Source organism: Engystomops pustulosus, chromosome 4 (assembly GCF_040894005.1).
Source record: "Engystomops pustulosus chromosome 4, aEngPut4.maternal, whole genome shotgun sequence".
In the NCBI taxonomy this organism is placed as follows: Eukaryota; Metazoa; Chordata; class Amphibia; order Anura; family Leptodactylidae; genus Engystomops; species Engystomops pustulosus.
This window is the reverse complement of record NC_092414.1, coordinates 164,835,155-164,855,221: the sequence shown is the minus strand read 5'-3', so window position 1 is coordinate 164,855,221 and position 20,067 is coordinate 164,835,155. Positions and strand designations below refer to the sequence as shown.

The 20,067-nt window shown below is 40.7% G+C and overlaps 1 protein-coding gene across 4 annotated transcripts in view; it reads left to right on the top strand.

Annotated features, from left to right (window-relative positions):
- The first annotated feature begins 881 nt into the window (after window positions 1-881).
- VPS33B (VPS33B late endosome and lysosome associated) overlaps window positions 882-20,067 on the top strand; it is a 28,935-nt gene continuing 9,749 nt past the window's right edge. The window contains exons 1-18 of one of the 4 annotated variants that reach the window (XR_011855019.1): window positions 882-1,034; window positions 1,836-1,952; window positions 5,048-5,128; window positions 5,209-5,270; window positions 5,539-5,588; window positions 5,807-5,874; window positions 6,298-6,343; window positions 8,569-8,663; window positions 10,833-10,937; window positions 11,185-11,281; window positions 12,109-12,186; window positions 12,841-12,914; window positions 13,483-13,569; window positions 14,449-14,539; window positions 18,476-18,550; window positions 19,645-19,709; window positions 19,804-19,858; window positions 19,945-19,991. Coding sequence is in view for 3 of the 4 variants with exons in the window: in XM_072148431.1 (XP_072004532.1) it covers window positions 1,860-1,952; window positions 5,048-5,128; window positions 5,209-5,270; window positions 5,539-5,588; window positions 5,807-5,874; window positions 6,298-6,343; window positions 8,569-8,663; window positions 10,833-10,937; window positions 11,185-11,281; window positions 12,109-12,186; window positions 12,841-12,914; window positions 13,483-13,569; window positions 14,449-14,539; window positions 18,476-18,550; window positions 19,645-19,709; window positions 19,804-19,858; window positions 19,945-19,991 (1,269 nt within the window). In the remaining variant the exon portion in view is untranslated. Of the gene's footprint in view, window positions 1,035-1,067; window positions 1,194-1,265; window positions 1,287-1,835; window positions 1,953-5,047; window positions 5,129-5,208; window positions 5,271-5,538; window positions 5,589-5,806; window positions 5,875-6,297; window positions 6,344-8,568; window positions 8,664-10,832; window positions 10,938-11,184; window positions 11,282-12,108; window positions 12,187-12,840; window positions 12,915-13,482; window positions 13,570-14,448; window positions 14,540-18,475; window positions 18,551-19,644; window positions 19,710-19,803; window positions 19,859-19,944; window positions 19,992-20,067 lie in introns of those variants that run through there. The other 3 variants (XM_072148431.1, XM_072148432.1, XM_072148433.1) reach the window with 3 other exon arrangements.

The following is a 20,067-nucleotide window of genomic DNA, read 5'->3' as shown; positions in this document are numbered from 1 at the left end:
TGTGGGTCACATGACCTCTGGGGGTGGTTATGGAGTTGTGCGCTGACAGTAATGACTGCATGGCCCCTACATACGCCAAGAGACTGCAGGACATAGAATGTCACAGGAAGTCTTGGCTCCTGCTGCTGAGGGGATCAAGTGACCTGCTGTTCCCACAGACTACTGAGAAACTTTTACTAGGGTTAGTATTATATGGGTGACCTACTTAAAGTGGCTAATCCATTCTCATCTAAGAAAACTGCTTCAACGTATAAAATACACATTAAATCTTTGAGGCAGATTGGGTGAAATGGTTGTGACAAGGGGACTAGTTCCAAACCTAATTACATTAATTGTCAACATTGCCCTCTACACTTACACACACATTACAAAAAAAAAACATGAGTTAAAGTGGCCAACCCCTTTAACTCTGGCATTGGGGCTGAAAACATGTGCCTGTATTATACTACAACCCCTATCAGTGTGTTAAGGGGCCTGCGTAATCAAAACGGCTGTTTCTTATAGCTGAAAGCAAGCAGAGGTCTTATAATAATATACCTAACCCCCATTCTGTATTCTGAGGGTCAGTGCTTGATTTTCTGGCCTGTCCTCCTGCCCCTGGCAGTAGACATCTGCCACAGCTGTGTACAATGTAATGGCCTAGAGAGCAGGACTGATGCAAGGGACGCATCTGCCTACACCCGCCACGGCTTCTATCTTTCTTCTCCATTAAAAAGTTAGACTCAGGAATGGAAATGTACATAGTAAGGATGAAAGAAGCTTTATATAGAGATATATTATATATGCAGTATGTACACACGGCTGTATGTATAGTAACACCAACACCACACACGGAGGAGTAATACGAGTGCAAACAGGATGACTTCCGCTTCTGCCTGTTGCCATGATTACCCCTATCCTTCTACCGTTGCCTGTACCGGAAGCTGTCCGTTCCTTGTTTGCTTCCCTCACTGGATCCCCTCACTTTAGTTCCTAGTGGAGACCCATCTCCCAGCCGAGTACTGGGTGTGTTATTACGGAAGGTTCCGAGCTGGGTGAGTCCTGGGGACTGTAGCTGGGCACCGCAGGAATAGATAAGGGAAGGGGTCTTATACTTCTTGTACTTGGGACATTGCCGGAAGTCCGCTGTCACAGTCAGGTAGCGCTGTCAGCTGTCACCCATTCAGCCCTATAGTATAACGCCCTTTGTCCAGGTGAATATCACTAGGCATGTTCTAGTAGACATTGCTGTTCTGAAACAACCAATCAAATCACTTCACACGTTTCCTAAACAGCTATGTAGAAATGTAAGCAGGATTCTGGCAAGTTTATCTATGGCCATCATGTCATATAATAATTACATGTGTGTATGGGACAAGGTTTAATATGATCCCTTAAAATGAGAATCAATGAGATTAGCAAATTATTGTGTTCCGTTTCTATCCATGTAGGAATAATTGCTTATGATCAACCAACACTCCTTTCACTTCTATAGGACTGCGGACAATTGCAGAGGACCCATAGAAGCAAATGGAGCACTAGTTGAGCATATCCACCAATGCTTCAGCCATATGGACCATTCAGTGACATTTGTTGAGCTGGTTGTTGTGGGTGCTGGTTTCCCCAGAGATCTGCCCCCCATAAATTAGACAGTTATGCTCTGTCTTTTATCATCTTTGTTACAATTTGGGTATCAAGTAGGAGCCATCATGTTTTTTGTCCAGTAAAATATTTCAATACATAACAGAACTAGTTGTACTACTTAATCTAGTTAGTGTAAAGTCTACGTGCCACTCACATTAAATAAATACCTGAAGTCAGGGTATGTTAAGTAATTGTTGACTTTTCTTATTTAGGTGGGTTACTAAGAGCGAATAGAAATGGCATCAGATAGACTGGATGCTCCAGCGCTTCCTGATTTCACCATCTTGAAGAGGCTGGCCCGAGACCAGCTCATTTATCTTCTGGAGCAGGTAAGTTCTGAGCCACTTGAAATAAACAGACATTTTAATGGATCTGTTAAACTTCTGTTAAACTACCTTTTTAGTGGGGGAAGATAATAACAGAGATCTGAACACAGATGTGAACTGGACCTAAAGGGTTTTTTTGCAGTCACATTATTGGTGGCCTTTTCAAAGCTCAAAAGCATCAATACAAGGCTAATTACACACTACCACCCACTAATGATGTTCGTTCCTTTTTTCTGTTATGGAATAGAACAAGGGACACTCAAAAGTGATGATAAACAGATGTCCTTCCATTTACCACTGACTTGGCATGTATGCAAGTTTCCCTTGTCCTATGCTTGCGTTATTTATAATTGCAAAAATAGCTCTACTGCTAGCATTATTTTTGGCATTATAAATGACGGAAATTTTGAGATGGACACTGCTAATCATTGTGTCCATTGGGCCTTGGCTTTTGTGGCACTCAACTTGGCTCTGTGGTATTTACATTACCTGCACAGCATTCCACTATATAGATTCTGTTCTAGCACTCAATATTGTGATACCAGAAAACCCCTTTAGAGCTTTATATGCTGCCTATTTAAAGGAATGTAATGAAGCTACCATTCATTACTCTTAGTAGTCAAAGGGGTAGAATAAAAGAATGGCAATGTCCCCTTTTGTGTCCTCCCTTGTGGCTTTTAAGCTCTTCTGGGCAGGGCTCTCATGCCTATTGTATTATCTGACCATTTTATTACCCTGTAAAGTCTTTGTATATGTCCCCAGTAATGTGTAATGTGCTGTGGAATATGATGGTGCTGTCCAAATAAAAATGTATCATTAAAATGTTTTGCTTTTTGGTTACTAGAAGCCCTCCTAAAATATTGTGATTTTTGCTTTCTAGAAACCCTATAGCAGGCTAGTTTGTGAAGTGGAATATTCTTGTAAACTTCATACCCAACCTCCAAAGTTTCCAACTTGCACTTAAAACCCATCTCTTTAGGTTGATCACACTCGCTAACTGCATGAAATGTCAACTCTCTCTTTAATAATCCATCCTATGTCCTACCTCCCGTCTGTTATCCAGCAAACACCAAATATATACCAGGCTTCGCTGCAGTCACTTTCACCTTTATTTATAAGATGGTGGCTGATGGCTGGTTCAAGCAGCAGAATTTTTAAATTAAATGATTTTCTACTGTTCATTTATAAAGAATGGCGGGACCATTATACAAGCTCCTAAACCTCTTGTATCATCCTCATAGACTGTAAGCTCCTGTATCACCCCCATCACCCATCATCCCCTTATTTATATTGTTCCATATGACTGTTACTACTCTGTAATGTAGTATTATATTTGTATATGTCTCCTTTGACTTGTAAAGTGATGCAGAATTTGACGGAGCTATATAAATAAAGATTATTATTATCATATCGTCTGTCAGTCGTGATGTGTTAGAGTGCATCTGTGTAAATATGTGCCTTATGGTGGCATGATCCCATAGAGCAGAGGACAGAAGTCCCTGCATTATATAGAAATAAAAGAAAGAGAAAAATTACTCTGACCGGAGCTCCAACAATCCTTTATAATTTCTTTATGAATCCAACACGGTATATTGCTTGACGTATCTTTTTCAATGAGTATTGCACGTCTCCACAGGTTTCTGACAAGAATAGGTCACCATTCAGACCAACTCCATCGTGTTTCCTAATCCTCCTTCATTGCCATCTCTCTTTAAGACAATTTCACTAGAAGAAATTCGCGTAGTTACACATGTCCACCCGACCCTGGGTTTCGCCTACACAGCTTCTTCCAGGGCGTAGTAGGCGAAACCCAGGGTCGGGTGGACATGTGTGACTGGCGTCCTGCTTATGTCTAGATATGTGCATTTTTACAAACATTTTGTATATTTTTTAATAAAATTTTAAACTACAAAGAATATACTACACTATCCGTACGCGTATTTCTTCTAGTGAAATTGTCTTAAAGAGAGATGGCAATGAAGGAGGATTAGGAGTTGGTCTGAATGGTGACCTATTCTTGTCAGAAACCTGTGGAGACGTGCAATACTCATTAAAAAAGAATGAATATTGCGTCAAGCAATATACCGTGTTGGATTCATAAAGAATTTATAAAGGACTGTTGGAGCTCCGGTCAGAGGTATTTTTCTCTTTGTTTTGTTTTAATTGAGGGACTATTTGTGGACCGGTCCTGAGCCGTTGTTAGCTCCTAGGAGCCAAGTGTGCGACACATTAAGATTGTTATATTATATAGAAATATAATGCAGGGACGTTCCCTCGGCCGGCTGAACGCCGGAACTGTATTTACTATTACAGTTCCAGCGTGGCTGTTTGGCCGGCAAAAGGAACTTCATTGCATTATATTTCTGTGTAATGCGGTAACTCCCATCCACTGCCCTGTGTGTAGCCGTGGGATTGTGCTACCATAATGCATATACATACGGGCTGCATATGTTCGTGTGTAACAGGCTTAACAGGGGATACTGCAGACACTGAAGGATTGCAACATCCACTTTACATCAGCAGCCTAATAGGAATGGTCCAGATTTAAAAAGCAATCTGTTGTGACCACACAGAACTGCAGATGGCATTGTTAGTACCAGTGGAACTGTAAAAAATGCATTTCTATTTCATGATTGAAGTTTTATTGGGTGTTACATACATAGCTGTGCTTTTTGCTCTCTGCATTGAATGCTAAGGCAATTGACAGATAGACTGTGGCTTGCCATATGACAAACTGCTGAGCTGGCAGACTGCAATGTATTGGGGCACCGTGCTGGTAGACATCGGCTGGAACAATGGCTTTTATACAGGACGGTGTCTGTCAAAATAAAGACCAAGGAGGACTTTACAGTTTCTATAAAATGTGGTGCTACTTTGCCACTTCACCTTATATTTATGTTGTTCAGTTCTGAACCTGGTGGACTAGATTTGCTTTGGAAGGGGCAAATCTGTGGGTCTCCACATGTGATCTTCATCTGAAAAACCTAACTATCTAGTTTTTTTTTTAAATAGCTGACTTATATCTAAAAAAAGGTCCTCAAATATAATTTCCTTGTTTTTAGCAATTTAATTTTAACCAACATGTTATGTACTTACAGCTGCCAGGAAAAAAGGATCTGTTCATTGAACCGGAATTGATGAGTCCTTTAGATCGGATTGCAAATGTCTCTATATTAAAGGTACCATATAGTAAATTTAGGAAGGAGTGTTCACTGGAGTAATGGTGGAAGATGAAATGTGGATCTGTTTTGTCTTGTAGCAACATGACATCGACAAACTGTATAAGCTGGAGAACAAGCCCATTTATTCCAACTCTGAGCAGTAAGTATTGTACAGTCTTCCTTTTCTATTCTGTGACCTTAACCACCTTTTTATGGACCTCTTAGTCCTTGTCATTTATTGTGATGAAATATTTTTGGATAGCATTTCACATTTCTATATCTTATTACATACTGATTATTATTCATTACTTTATAATGTTTGCAGACTGGATTGTCACATCATATTTAACCTGACCTTCTGAATACCTGCAGTATATTACTGTTTCATACCCTGCAAAGACTTCTCACTGTATCCTCTCTGTATTTAGGCTGTGCTTTCTAATCCGGCCACGTGTCAAGCATGTCAAGCATATTGCTAGTAAGTACTTTCTTTTTTCCTTCACCAGATATCTTGGAATAGACATGTCTCTTACATGACCTGATAAGATACCACCATCTTCATACTGCTAGCACACAAATTGAAGGATCAAACGACGTAACAAATGTCACAAATCTTTCTGCGTTGAGCCATCATTCATGTACTGGTTGATAAGTGTAAAATGTATTCTTATTGTGTATGTTGTTCTTCTCTTACAGATCTTGTTAACGCGGATAAGAAAGCAGGATTAAGCAAGAAGTATAAGATCATCTTTAGTCCTCAGAAAGTAAGTGCCACACATGTTATTTCCCAAAGGGTCACTTCTCCCCATTGAATATCTCGCTGATCCTGTTGCTTCGGATGTGACTAGTCCAGGAGTGGGCCAATCCAAGCCAGTCACTGGCCACTGCCATTCATGAACTTGTTGCTGAAGGACCTTGGTTGTAATATGGTTGTGATGCACTTGTGGCTTCTGTGGTAATGTGCCGCTCACAGGCCACAGGGATTTATTCAGTGAGTGTGTGTATTCAGACCAGTGACTTTCTACAGCGATTAATTAATATACAACAAGACATCATTACTTAAAAATACTGAGACATTCAAAACCAAATACTGTACTTATTTTTCTTCTCTTAAAAGTCGTTCACCTCTGTTCAATGTTTCATACATCTTAGTGAAACTGTTTAGTTAACCTGTTTTTCTTCTCTAGTTTTATGCATGTGATATGATTTTGGAGGAGGAAGGAGTTTTTGGGGGTAAGTGTGGTCGGCAGATTTTCTATTTTATTGGTTGTTAAAGGGGCAGTTTATTTATAATAATATATATACAGGCAGTCCCCGGGTTACATACAAGATAGGGTCTGTAGGTTTGTTCTTAAGTTGAATTTGTATGTAAGTCGGAACTGTATATTTAATCATTGTGACAATTGGATTTTAAAAATGTTGGGTTGTCATAAGAATCAGGATAAACACTGAAGCTTCATTACAGACACCTGTGATAACTGTTACAGCTGTTTATTGTAGCCTAGGACTAAAGCACAATAAATTACCAATATCCAGAGGTCCGTTTGTAACTAGGGGTCGTATGTAAGTCGAGTGTTCTTAAGTAGGGGACCGCCTGATATATATATATATATATATATATATATATATATATATATATATATATATATATATATTATTCATACACTCACCGGCCACTTTATTAGGTACACCTGTCCAACTGCTCGTTAACACTTAATTTCTAATCAGCCAATCACATGGCGGCAACTCAGTGCATTTAGGCATGTAGACATGGTCAAGACAATCTCCTGCAGTTCAAACCGAGCATCAGTATGGGGAAGAAAGGTGATTTGAGTGCCTTTGAACGTGGCATGGTTGCTGGTGCCAGAAGGGCTGGTCTGAGTATTTCAGAAACTGCTGATCTACTGGGATTTTCACGCACAACCATCTCTAGGGTTTACAGAGAATGGTCCGAAAAAGAAAAAACATCAGTGAGCGGAAGTTCTGTGGGCAGAAATGCCTTGTTGATGCCAGAGGTCAGAGGAGAATGGGCAGACTGGTTCGAGCTGATACAAGGGCAACAGTGACTAAAATCGCCACCCGTTACAACCAAGGTAGGCAGAAGAGCATCTCTGAACGCACAGTACGTCGAACTTTGAGGCAGATGGGCTACAGCAGCAGAAGACCACACCGGGTGCCACTCCTTTCAGCTAAGAACAGGAAACTGAGGCTAAAATTTGCACAAGCTCATCGAAATTGGACAATAGAAGATTGGAAAAACGTTGCCTGGTCTGATGAGTCTCGATTTCTGCTGCGACATTCGGATGGTAGGGTCAGAATTTGGCGTCAACAACATGAAAGCATGGATCCATCCTGCCTTGTATCAACGGTTCAGGCTGGTGGTGGTGGTGTCATGGTGTGGGGAATATTTTCTTGGCACTCTTTGGGCCCCTTGGTACCAATTGAGCATCGTTGCAACGCCACAGCCTACCTGAGTATTGTTGCTGACCATGTCCATCCCTTTATGACCACAATGTACCCAACATCTGATGGCTACTTTCAGCAGGATAATGCGCCATGTCATAAAGCTGGAATCATCTCAGACTGGTTTCTTGAACATGACAATGAGTCACAGATCACCAGATCTCAATCCAATAGAGCATCTTTGGGATGTGGGGGAACGGGAGATTCGCATCATGGATGTGCAGCCGACAAATCTGCGGCAACTGTGTGATGCCATCATGTCAATATGGACCAAAATCTCTGAGGAATGCTTCCAGCACCTTGTTGAATCTATGCCATGAAGAATTGAGGCAGTTCTGAAGGCAAAAGGGGGTCCAACCCGTTACTAGCATGGTGTACCTAATAAAGTGGCCGGTGAGTGTATATGACCGTTGTATACACCTTATGATGATATAGCCTCAATTACTTATTGTCTTTGTGCTTCACTTAATAATTTATTACTTAAAGGAAATTTACCATCAAAATCAAGCTTGATGAAGCAGAGACACTTACTTTGATTGTAGACTTCCTTTAAAGCAGATAGAAATGGAGTAGTAGAAGTTATTCAGATAAGCTAGAAACAGTAATCTATGTTGATAAGGGATGTGTGTATAAGTTCAGTACTAAATACTAAGAATTACCTTTCTAGCGATAGTCTTCAGATGCCCATACACCTTCAGTATCTATAAGGCAAACGCATGTGACAACTTTTCCCCTAAGTTACTGTACACCGTGGGAAGAAGAGACTCAACTACCAACAGATACTCATCTACGTTGAGTGCAAGATTAAAACATTCCAGATTCTTCCTACTCCAAAATATCATCCGTCAGAGGAAGCACTTCATCTAGACATTGTATCACTTATATTTGTCTCAATGTATTTCTTCCTTTCTACTATGGTCTATATCAGTCCTGCCTTGTACCATGAATGGCACATGATTGATAATACCTTACTTTTTCCCCTAATATACTAATAGATGTTACTAGTGACGAATGGCCTTTTTATCTCCTTCCACTGGATGATGACATCATAAGTATGGAGCTACCAGAGTTTTATCGGGACTATTTTCTAGTGAGTACAATGCTGGCACCCACCCCATCACTATTTATAATCAATACTGAATCAAAACTGAAACCAGTACTAAAAAGGGTGTTTTTTGTTTCCCTTCTTTTGTATTGGAAAACCCTAAAGTGTGATATATGTAGTGAACAGTATGTATAACCCGAATTAGAGAATGTTTCCTCAAGGATAGCGCTCAAGCCATTGGTCTCCTTAGGCACACCATTTCCTCTTATTACAAAAAAACTTTTTGATTTTTTTTTCATCATTCCCACTGGTTGATCTAATTTCTGTAGCACTCGATATAACTGAGTACACTACATAAAGTAAAGTGTCATATATTTTGTAGACCCAAAGCAGAGTTAGGAAAGAACTTAAAAGGGCAATAAATGTAATAATAAAAAGAGGGCATTAAAAAAATATAAATCTGACGGGTCACCTGAGGCTTTCAATACTTACAAAAAACTTACCAAAATCTGTAAGAAGGAAATCAAATCAGCCAAAATACAAAAGACAGGTGGCTAAAGATAGCAAAACAAAACCAAAGAAAATTTTTAAGTATATCTATGTGAAAAAAATGGGTTAGAGCAGGTTTGACCCCTTTATTCTGAAAATGGGACATCGGTGACTGGAGACCAAGAGAAGGCGGAGATACTTAATAGGTTTTTTAGCTCCGTTTATACAATAGAAGAAAGAACTTCTGACGTGGGTGGTCCCAGTGAGGGTCATGCATCCTGTAATATACTAGACTGGCTGAATGTAGACATGATACAATCAAAGCTCAATAAAATCAATGTGTACAAAGCTCCTGGACCAGATGGGTTACACCCCAGAGTTTTTGAAGAACTCAGTTCTGTTATTGCTGTACCGCTGTCTAAAATCTTCAGGGCTTCCTTAATGCCTGGTGTGGTGCCAAGTGACTGGCACAAGGCAAATGTGGTGCCAATATGTAAAAAGGGCTCTAGAACTTCGCCAGGCAATTACAGGTCTGTAAGCTTAACTTCCATTGTGGGGAAAATACTGGAAGGGTTAGTAAAAAACTATATACTGGAGTATGTGACATCAAATAGAATAATAAGTGACAGCCAGCATGGGTTTACTAAGAATAGAAGTTGTCAAACTAACCTTATCTGCTTCTATGAAGAGGTGAGAAGATGCCTCAATCGAGGAGCTGCTGTAGATATTGTGTTCTTGGACTTTGCAAAGGAATTTGACACTGTCCCTCATAGACGCCCGATGGGGAAAATAAGGACTGTTGGTTTGACAGGAGTCGTTTGCAATTGGATTGAAAACTGGCTGAAGGATTGTACCCAGAGAGTTGTGGTCAATGATTTCTACTCAGAAAGGTCACCAGTTATAAGTGGTGTACCCCAGGGTTCTGTGCTTGGCCCACTATTATTTAATATATTTATTAATGGTAGGAATTTATTAGAGGTAAGAATTAATAGAACTGTAAATTTATGGAATAGCCTACCTCAGGCGCTGGTCACAGCAGGGACAGCAGAGAGCTTCAAGAAGGGTCTAGATGCCTTTTTACACCTTAATAGAATTGATGGTTATGTAATATTGTTACCCATAAATCTCTTCCTCATCCAATTCCTTCCCTTCCTTGGTTGTGAGAGGAGACACATGAGGAGAACCTCCATAAAATCAATATTAGAGAAGTGAATCTTTTAACATTTGTATATGTGATGTATATAAAATTTTTAGATTGTTAAAGGTTGCCCATGATTTTGTATTGATGAGAAAGCCCTCAATATCTGACCCCTGCACCACTGGAGACAACACAGAACATAGATTTATTTGATGCATTCCAGTTAAGATTTCACACAAAAGAGGGAATTCCAGAAAGGACATTTCATACTCTAAGTGGGGGTGGGGGCTATTAGTTTAGTGGGTACTGGTGACCGGATCTCTTTAAATAATACACAGCTCTTTTAACAGAAGATTTCTAATGGAAAAAGTTCTAACAATATTTGTAGGTATATTTTTTATTATTATTACTACGTAGATAAAGTCTTACTATTGAACCACAAAACTACTTGCAGTTTCCGTTTTAATATTATGGATGTGTTTCATCTTTACCAGTTATACCCCGTGTGAATCTTCTATGGGTTAACGGTGATTTACTTTGTTGCCTCTTGGATTAAACATAAAATGATAACTTTTATTTTGTTCCAGGAGGGAGAGCAAAGATGGATTGGGACTGTGGCAAGATCTCTGAATTTACTGAACACCATATTTGGACCAATGTCCAAAGTGTATGGGATAGGAAGGTGTGCGAAGGTAATGATGATTTTGTAGTAATGTGCACCTTAGGTTAGTTATACAGGACGGCTTTTTGAGCAAACCTTACTCTACAAATTGTATAAAAGCCCTATTTTGGGACTCTTTGGAGGGCAAAAATAGTTGTTGCTTCCCAATGTGTTTGTTAATCTGAAGAAAGTTGACTTATTTCTTGAAAGGTGAGCACCTTCTTTAAGCAGCAATACATTCACTTATCTGTATTGTAATGTATATATATTCCTTACAGATGACCTATGAGATGTGGAAAGAGCTTCTTGAAGATGAAGAAGTTGTTCAAAAGGAGAGAAAACCAGATCTAGGACTTGTCTTCATGATTGACAGGGGTTAGGATGGTTTTCATTACAATATTTTAATTCACATAGGCTGTTCAAAATGACTGAAAAATGTCAGTGCTACAATTCTTGGAAGTGAATGTAGAATGGTGAATATGTGCAGCCACCTCTCCATTCACTACAGGCATGAGACAGGGATCAGGATGTTCTATAAATATTCCATATAGAAATACCCTTTACCCAAACGCCTTTTCATGTCTCTGCATTGCACACTTTATTGTGCATTTGTTGGCTTTATTGGGGTTTTTGGGTTTAGGTTTGTTGACTGCAACATAAAAAATTCTCTAGCTATAGACAGTGTAAGCAATGTGTAATGTTCAGTCATTAAAGGGGACTGTCCAACCCATTGAAATTGTGCTTCAAAAACTTTATTCTGGTATACACTGAAAATATGAATTCTGGTTGTAATTTACATAGTAGAGCAAAACTTAAAGGGGTATTCTCGTCTGGGCACTCACATTCAGTTTCACTAATCTGCTATATATAAACATTTCTTCAATTGGATGTTATTAAAAAAATGTTCCTGTGTGAAGATAATTTCTCATAAATATAGTCATGTTGTCCCTTAGAAACCAGATGGCTTCCTCGGATACGACCACGTCACACTCTGGCAGTGGTGGCCAGACTTGGGCTATAGAGTCCTGCCTGACCTAATTTCTTTTACATGCCAATTTTACTATTTAAGCTTATTAGCCAATTACTACTGACTGCAGTGTGTTGTAAATGTATAGTGAAGAAATTAATTATTTTATTACTTTCAACCAGATTAATAGAGAAAAAAGTTCAGTATCAGTTAATGTGCTATCTTGGTCTTCCAGATGTGGACTACATCACTCCCATGTGTTCTCAAGTCGTATATGAAGGACTTGTCGATGATATTTTTCGAATTAAATGTGGTGAGTTGAAATTTGAGATAATGGGATTAAAACACATATATTTACATTTGTTGGGTCACACTTGTCTCCTGCTTTACAATACCTATGTGAACAGGAGATATGGGGATCGCTGGGTGTTTCATTACAGGGGGGGGCTGCTGGGCACTTCACTACAGGGGGAGGCTGCTGGGCACTTCACTACAGGGGGAGGCTGCTGGGCGCTTCACTACAGGGGGAGGCTGCTGGGCGCTTCACTACAGGGGGAGGCTGCTGGGCGCTTCACTACAGGGGGAGGCTGCTGGGCGCTTCACTACAGGGGGAGGCTGCTGGGCGCTTCACTACAGGGGGAGGCTGCTGGGCGCTTCACTACAGGGGGAGGCTGCTGGGCGCTTCACTACAGGGGGAGGCTGCTGGGCGCTTCACTACAGGGGGAGGCTGCTGGGCATTTGCTTAGTGGGGAGGCTGTTATTAGTAGAGGGGCTGCTGGCCCTAGGTTTATACTCGAGTCAATACGTTTTTCCAGTTATACTCGGCTCATACTTGAGTATATAAAGTATCTCAACCTGCTGTAGAATTTTGGTGCATTTTGATAAATTAATACTCCCCCATGATCTTTTAGATGAAATTGAATTTTTATCTCTGGATTCCTGTATATTTTGTTATTATATGATTTAGGAAGTGTGGAGTTTGGGCCTGAGGTGACATCATCTGACAGAAGTGTGAAAATTCTTCTGAACTCTCAAGATAAGGTAAGAAACTATTCAGGATAGCTTCTTTTTATGTAATTCAGCTCAAATCCCTCTGTAACTCTTTTGTAGGTAGATCTGTTTTTTGTGTGTAAAATCTATTGTTGTTGTGTTAATAGAAAAGCAGATTTTAAAACCGTGATTATTCACAGACCTTGTTATATTAGTATGGTTGGAAGTCTTGTGGAATGTAGAAAGCCTCAGGATTGTGATCTCCTCCACATTCCTAAGATTCTAACACTGCCTCATCACTCATATGTATATGGCATCCAACCAGCAAACACAGCTTATCCAACTCCATACAAACCGCTAATAATATAATATATAATATCATTTAATACGTAATATTCATATTACTCCGCGTACTAACGAAGGCCCCCAGATCTGTCCTTGGCAAATGACTATTAATTGTTATAATCGCCATCCTGACCTATATAGTTTGGAAAGAACATATTACATCTAGACTGCAATGTCCTATGCTGGACACACATGGGTATAATCGCATCCTATATGCATTGCTTTAAAATATCAGATAATTCATAATGTATATGTGATTTTCTTGTATCCCTAGGTATTTGGAGAAATTCGGAATGAGCATTTCTCCAATGTATTTAGCTTCCTGAGTCAGAAAGCTCGCAACCTGCAATCTCAGTATGATGTAAGTCAATTATGTTGTGAGTTGTCTCTTTTTCCCAACCTTGTTCATGTAAAGAGAGATGTGTGAGCAGGCTAAATCTTTTCTTGTTTATTTGGCCTCAGCTGGTAAAGCAGAGTAATAACTTGGGCTACTATGTTTTTCTTTTAATTGCGTTTGCAGTTACCATATTTGGACTATAAGATGCTTCCAAGATTTAGTCATCCAAAAAAAGGAAAAATATGTTTTACACCAATCTAAATTACCTGTTCACACACAGCTCTGCCACATATTTACACACTACATATATACTACATATATTCACTTGCATAAACACATTGAGCACTGCTATACATACACAAACACATGAACACACTCAGCACTGCTACATATACACACACAAACAATCTCATTATTGCTATACACACACACACAAACCTCTTCTCCTTGCACAGACCAAACTGCACCTTCCTCTCTGTCCTTCTCCCTCCCCTGGCAGCATTAGGGGATTTAAAGACCTTGCAGTGCATCAGTCCTGCTTCTGACATCACTCCAGGTCCTGCAAAAGCACTGGTCGGGACACCAGTAGGGGGAGAGTAGTGCACAGGCTCTCCTCTCTCGAAGATTGGGTGAAGCTCACCAGATCTGCCGGACAGCGGTCAGGAGGGTCTGGCAGTGCCCGATCCTCCTGTCCTTACTTTTTAGCAAAAAATTTTTTTGTAGCAAAAATATTTGTCTTACAGTCCAAAAAACATAGTTTGTGTAACATGGTTAGATTAGAATGTTACACATATAAAAAAAATATATAGTATAAAATATATAAATTACATCAGTATCAGCATTGCTGTTTGATTTTTGGTAGTCTCATTACTTATTACTGTTAATATTTTTATATATTTTTAGAAACGTAGAGGAATGGACATCAAGCAAATGAAAACGTTTGTTTCCCAGGAACTGAAAGGGTTAAAGCAGGAGCATCGCATGCTAAGTTTACGTATGGAGTCACATGCTTCTATATTTTATGTTTATTCCCTTCTCAGCCTGTATGTATTGAGGAAACCTGGTTCGTTCTCTGTCTGGAGGGATTGTGGTGCTCTGAGGCTGAAGCGTCTTCTATGATTGTCAAAGGAGGTGCTGAGCAAGTGCTATTAACAGTCTCTTTCTGATCACTTACTCTGCATATTCCCTTACAAGCAAAAAAGATGCTTCAGTTGCAGAACTAGAGTTCTCACCAGAGATAAGCCTTGCAGGGGGAGAAACCAGACAGAGACAAGGGGGACTAAGGCCCATTCATACATAGGGGGACATTTACTTAAAGTGTCGGTGTCTACATTGGCTTTGTTACCGACCTGCTCTGGGAAAGAAGATACACATTTAATATTGTGGAGCTGTGCAGAGACATTTCTGGCGCCGAGACCATTTTCTGTCCCTGGGACCAAAAATCTGTCCCGAGCACCAGAAATGTGTCCAACAGTCCCTGCTAGACTAGTTTTCTTTTGGTCTACTTTCCGCCAGTTTACAGCACCCAAAAAGGGCTGCGACACATATTAATTATGTCTGAGTTTCCACTCCGCCAAAGCCACGCCCCTTGTCGGAGCAGACGGAAAAAGTAATTTTTTCTGGCGTCTGAGAGCAGAACATGTGGTGAGAGCGCCACAAAACTGGCGGAAACGCCATAGTAAATGTCCCCCAGTGTCTTCTGATGGGCTTGGCCTGATTGCAGATGTATTTACATTAAAATGGTAGTGGTTCTGGAATGGGAACCATGGGGGAGATTTATCAGTGCTTCCATGCCAGTTTTCTGAAGTAATCGCAATTTCTGCCATTATTCTGGCGACTACGCCACCTTCATGCCATGTGGGCATAGAGGGGGCATGAAGGGGCTCAGCCGCTAGCAAAGTGGGCCAGCAAAATTTTGCCAAAATTAACAATGTTTGAAAGTTTTTACTCCAACACTGCGCCAGGTCACAATTCAAACACTGCATGTGAATATTTTACTAGACCTGATGCGGCTGTATTTGGGTTTTTGCCATATACATATATCTCCTTGTACTTTTAGATGGTAATAATTTATTGCACCTTTTATAGCTTTAATAATATACAGATGTAATTAATATTGTGGCCACAAATGCCGTGCCAACAGTGGGTCATTAGATCCCTGCTTTGGGTGGGATTTGTGGTTGTTATAAAGACTGTATAAAACCTATTATGGACGTATGAATTTATCATAAAGCCAAACTTATGCTGCATTTGCAGTGTTCATGAGAGGATATCTAAAAAAAATTATCTCTGGCAAACACCTCTGTATGGTCACTGTGGTCTACACACCACTGAATACATATACAGAATTTTACTGCAGGTCATTGTAATAAAATAATGTAACAGGCTGCACTTGTGCAAACAGAAGAAAACGGTTCCACCATCGTATACCAGTCCTACAGAGGCCGGGATGCCAGAGGGCATCAATACATGTAGGGTATAGGGCAGTGATGGCGAACCTTTTAGAGACCGAGTGCCCAAACTGCAACCCAAAACCTAATTACTTATCGCAAAGTGCCAGTACGGCAATTTAACCAGAAAACTGACGGTAAAGTTTAGAATCAATTTACACCGGACTGTCTGAGCTGGGATTCCAGCAGTCCTATACACACTGAAACGCCACTTTTACACTATTTTACATCACATAAAAGAGTAATAAAAAGTTATCAAAAGGTCCCGCAGTCCTCAAAATGGTAGCAATGAAAACAACGGCTCATTAAGCAAAAAAACTCACACCTCCCCAGCTCCGTGCACTAAAGTTATTAGCGTCACAAGGCGGCGAAACTATTTTCTTTTTCGTACACTGTTTTAATTATTGAAAAAGTATTAAAACACAATAAAACCTACAAGTCTGGTATCACTGCGATTTTACCAAACCAAAGAATAAAGGAGACAAACGATTTGGAGCGCACAGCGAAAGTACAGGCGGTCCCCTACTTAAGGACACCCGACTTACAGACAACCCATAGTTACAGACGGACCCCCCTGCCCATTATGACCTCTGGTGAAGCTCTCTGGATGCTTTACTATAGTCCCAGACTGCAATGATCAGCTGTAAGGTGTCTGTAATGAAGCTTTATTGATAATTCTTGGTCCAATTACACCAAAAATTTTGAAACTCCTATTGTCACTGGGGCAAAAGAAAAAAAATTGTCTAAAACTTCCATTATAAAATATACAGTTTCGACTTACATACAAATTCAACTTAAGAACAAACCTCCAGACCCTATCTTGTATGTAACCCGGGGACTGCCTGTATTAAAATCTACAGCTTCCCAGTACACGACATGGAATAATAAATGAGAAGTAAAATATGTTACGCAAAAAATAAGCCCTCACACAGGTATAAATATATAAATGCACATATAAATATATAATATAATATGCACATACATGAATACATACATAGAAATACATATGTTACTTACTCTTTGGTTGTCCAAGGTGGCGGCCATGCTGGCGGGCAGAAGTTCAGGTGTCTGTTGTTCCGGGGGGGGGGGGGGGGGGGGGAAGGGGGGTGTCAGTAGGGTAGATGGGTAGAGGGTGGGCGGCCAGAGTTAGGGCTGGGGGGGGGGGTAATGCAGCATCTGGAGTTCGGGGCAGTGGGGTTATGAGGCATTCGTTCCAGGGGAGGGGGTGATGGGGGGCAGTGACCAGAGTTGAGGGTTGGGGGTAGTGAGAACGGCCGGAGTTCGGGCAGGCAAATTGCAGTAGTGGGCGGAGTTTGGGCGGGGGGGGGGGTTGGGAGAGGGGGTGCGATAGCGGGCTCGGGTTCGGGCGCGGGGGGGGCTTGTGATAGCGGCGTTTCGGCCCGGTTGCTTAGGGCAGGGGCGGGAGCGGGCAGGAAATCAGCCTCCTGCTGATCTATGCCCCGTGGATGCGCTGAACAAAAAAAAAAAAAAAACTCACCTCAGACTCGGCGTTCCTCCGGCTGATCACTGCAGCGCACACGGAGTAAGGTGCACAGCGCTGGCAGCGTAATGACATCATTATGCTGCCAGCGCTGGGACGCTTACTGTCCTGTGCGCTGCAGTGATCGGAGTGACAGAGCAGGAAGTGTCAGCGCCCTGCTCTGTCATGGCCGTTAGCAGTATCGGAGCGCAGCTCCGATACTGCTAACAGCCATGACAACCAGGTGTGGACAGTGGTTGTCCGCACCTGGCAGTGGTTGGGAGGATGGGGCGCGTGCCAGCAGTGAGGGCTCTGCGTGCCCTCTCTGGCACGCGTGCCATAGGTTCGCCACCGCTGGTATAGGGGATATTCCAGCAGCTGCTTTATTCAGTGATAAAAGTAGAAGTTGGGAAAATGCATCTCTGGTAGCTGCCTGTGTGACTGATAAGATAATTTACCATTACATTTTGGGCATGGGACTAAAATAATGTTCTTTGATGTGGAATTAAGGGGAAAAAAAAGAGGCAGAGCAAATTTTTTTAAGTAAGTGCAATTTAATGATAAAAACACATAGTAACCACTGACACATGTACAGAACTTTTTTTTTTAAGGAAAAAATGTAATTGGTCAGGCTGCGGTCACGCGTTGCATCTTGTTGGGTTTAATACATGCGTTTACAAACAGCTGAAGAGGAAATTTGACTAATTACATTGTTGTCAACATTGCTTTTACAATGCTTACACAATGTTAACACATGAGTTAACAAACCATTAACAAACACATGTGTTAACATTGCATTAATGCATGTGTTAACAAAGCATTAGTGCATGCATTTGTAAAAGTAGTGTGGGCAACAATGCAATTAGTCAAATCTCATTTTCTGCTGTTTAAAAACTCAACGTGTGACCGCAGCCTCAGGATTCTGCCAGGAGGGCAAAGCTGAACATCGTGAACAGTTACTTAATCCAAGAAATAACCAGCTGTTTCTATTTTCAAAAAGATATTGGAGCCTGTGAATCCATCATGAAGAAGAAAACCAAACAGGACTTCCAGGAGCTGCTGAAAACTGAACATTGTGAGTAGTTTTCTTCAGTGTTTCGCTTCTCTTTTTCATAACTAGTGATAATGGCAAAATCAACAGGAATTACAAATAATTTGACATTAGAGACGTGTATATATATATATATATATATATATATATATATATATATATATACACCCAGCTAAGCCAGTGCCCTGTCTCCTCCACTGTCTTTCTCGTGATCAAGAAAGGGTCTAACTTTCCTGAAGAAATTAGTTATAAAACCCTCCCTGTTCAAGTGCAACATTAATACAGAGATGGGGAGGGAGATATCTGCCTGTGTAAGAATAATTTTGGAAACAATAACTGCAATTGATTCAGTGATGGAGTTTTCAGGATTAACCAGCAAACTCACTGGAGAACAGGAAGGGTAAAATAAAAAAAGCTGGCATATGCATGTACCCATTGAGCTCCATTCAAGTAATGCCACCCCCCACTACCCTCTGTTGCTGGTCCTGGCTACGCCATAGGTGATGAGGCTCCTGTGACAGCTGGTGCCAATCAGTGATTGGCTGCCATGATTAAGGGAGCCCCCTCCCCACTTCTAGTTCTGGTGTGGGACTAATATCCAGCGGAAAATGTGATAAAATATGCTTAACAGTCGATATATAGTATATTGCAGGTAGCAAAAAAATGGAATTGTCTTACAGCGCAAGTAGTTTATCGTCATTGGAGTACCCAAAAAACCTGTGTCCAGAGTCCTCTATAGAAATGGTCGGAGGGAGGAGCCTATTGCTGCTTGTAATCCTTAGAACTCTGCCCTAACACCCAGAAGATGTCTCAACTCCACTGAGATGTTAATATACTCAGCAGCCTACACTCGGTACCTGTTTAGAAACCTGAGTCCCCTAATATGCATTAGCCCCTATGAACCCTTGGTTACCCTTAAAGATGCCCTTTAAGTTTTAATGACAGTTTCCACTGGCTTTTATTTCTAAAAATACACATTGTGCCTTCCTTTTTTGGCTTTGGCTGTTCCACTTTTCCTGGTATGGGACTAGAAGCAGTGGAAACCGAGGTAGTGAACACTGAAATGGATAAGGCTAATCACCTAACGTAATCTTCTGTTTCTGCTATATTACTCACAGCATTACTAGAAGGTTTTGATATTCGAGAATGTATCAATTTAATAGAAGAGCATATAAACAGACAGGTGAGTGCATCACGTTTAGATTTTGATAGTAGTGGTAAGTAATGGTGATATTGTTATTTTAGAATAACGTTATTGGCCTTTATTTCATCTGTAGGTTTCGCCTATTGAGAGTTTACGTCTGCTATGTCTGCTATCACTCACAGAGAATGGTAGGACAGGTTTCTTGTGTCACAACCATGAACTCTCACATTCTTGTATTCATAGAATTCTTTTAATTCCATTTTTCATTCTATAGGTTTAATAGCAAAAGATTACAGATCTCTGAAAACCCAGTACCTGCAGGTATGTGTTCATTTCACATAGTAAAGGTCAATTGATCTTTCTCAGAAATATGGCTGGTAGTACTTAGGAGGCAACA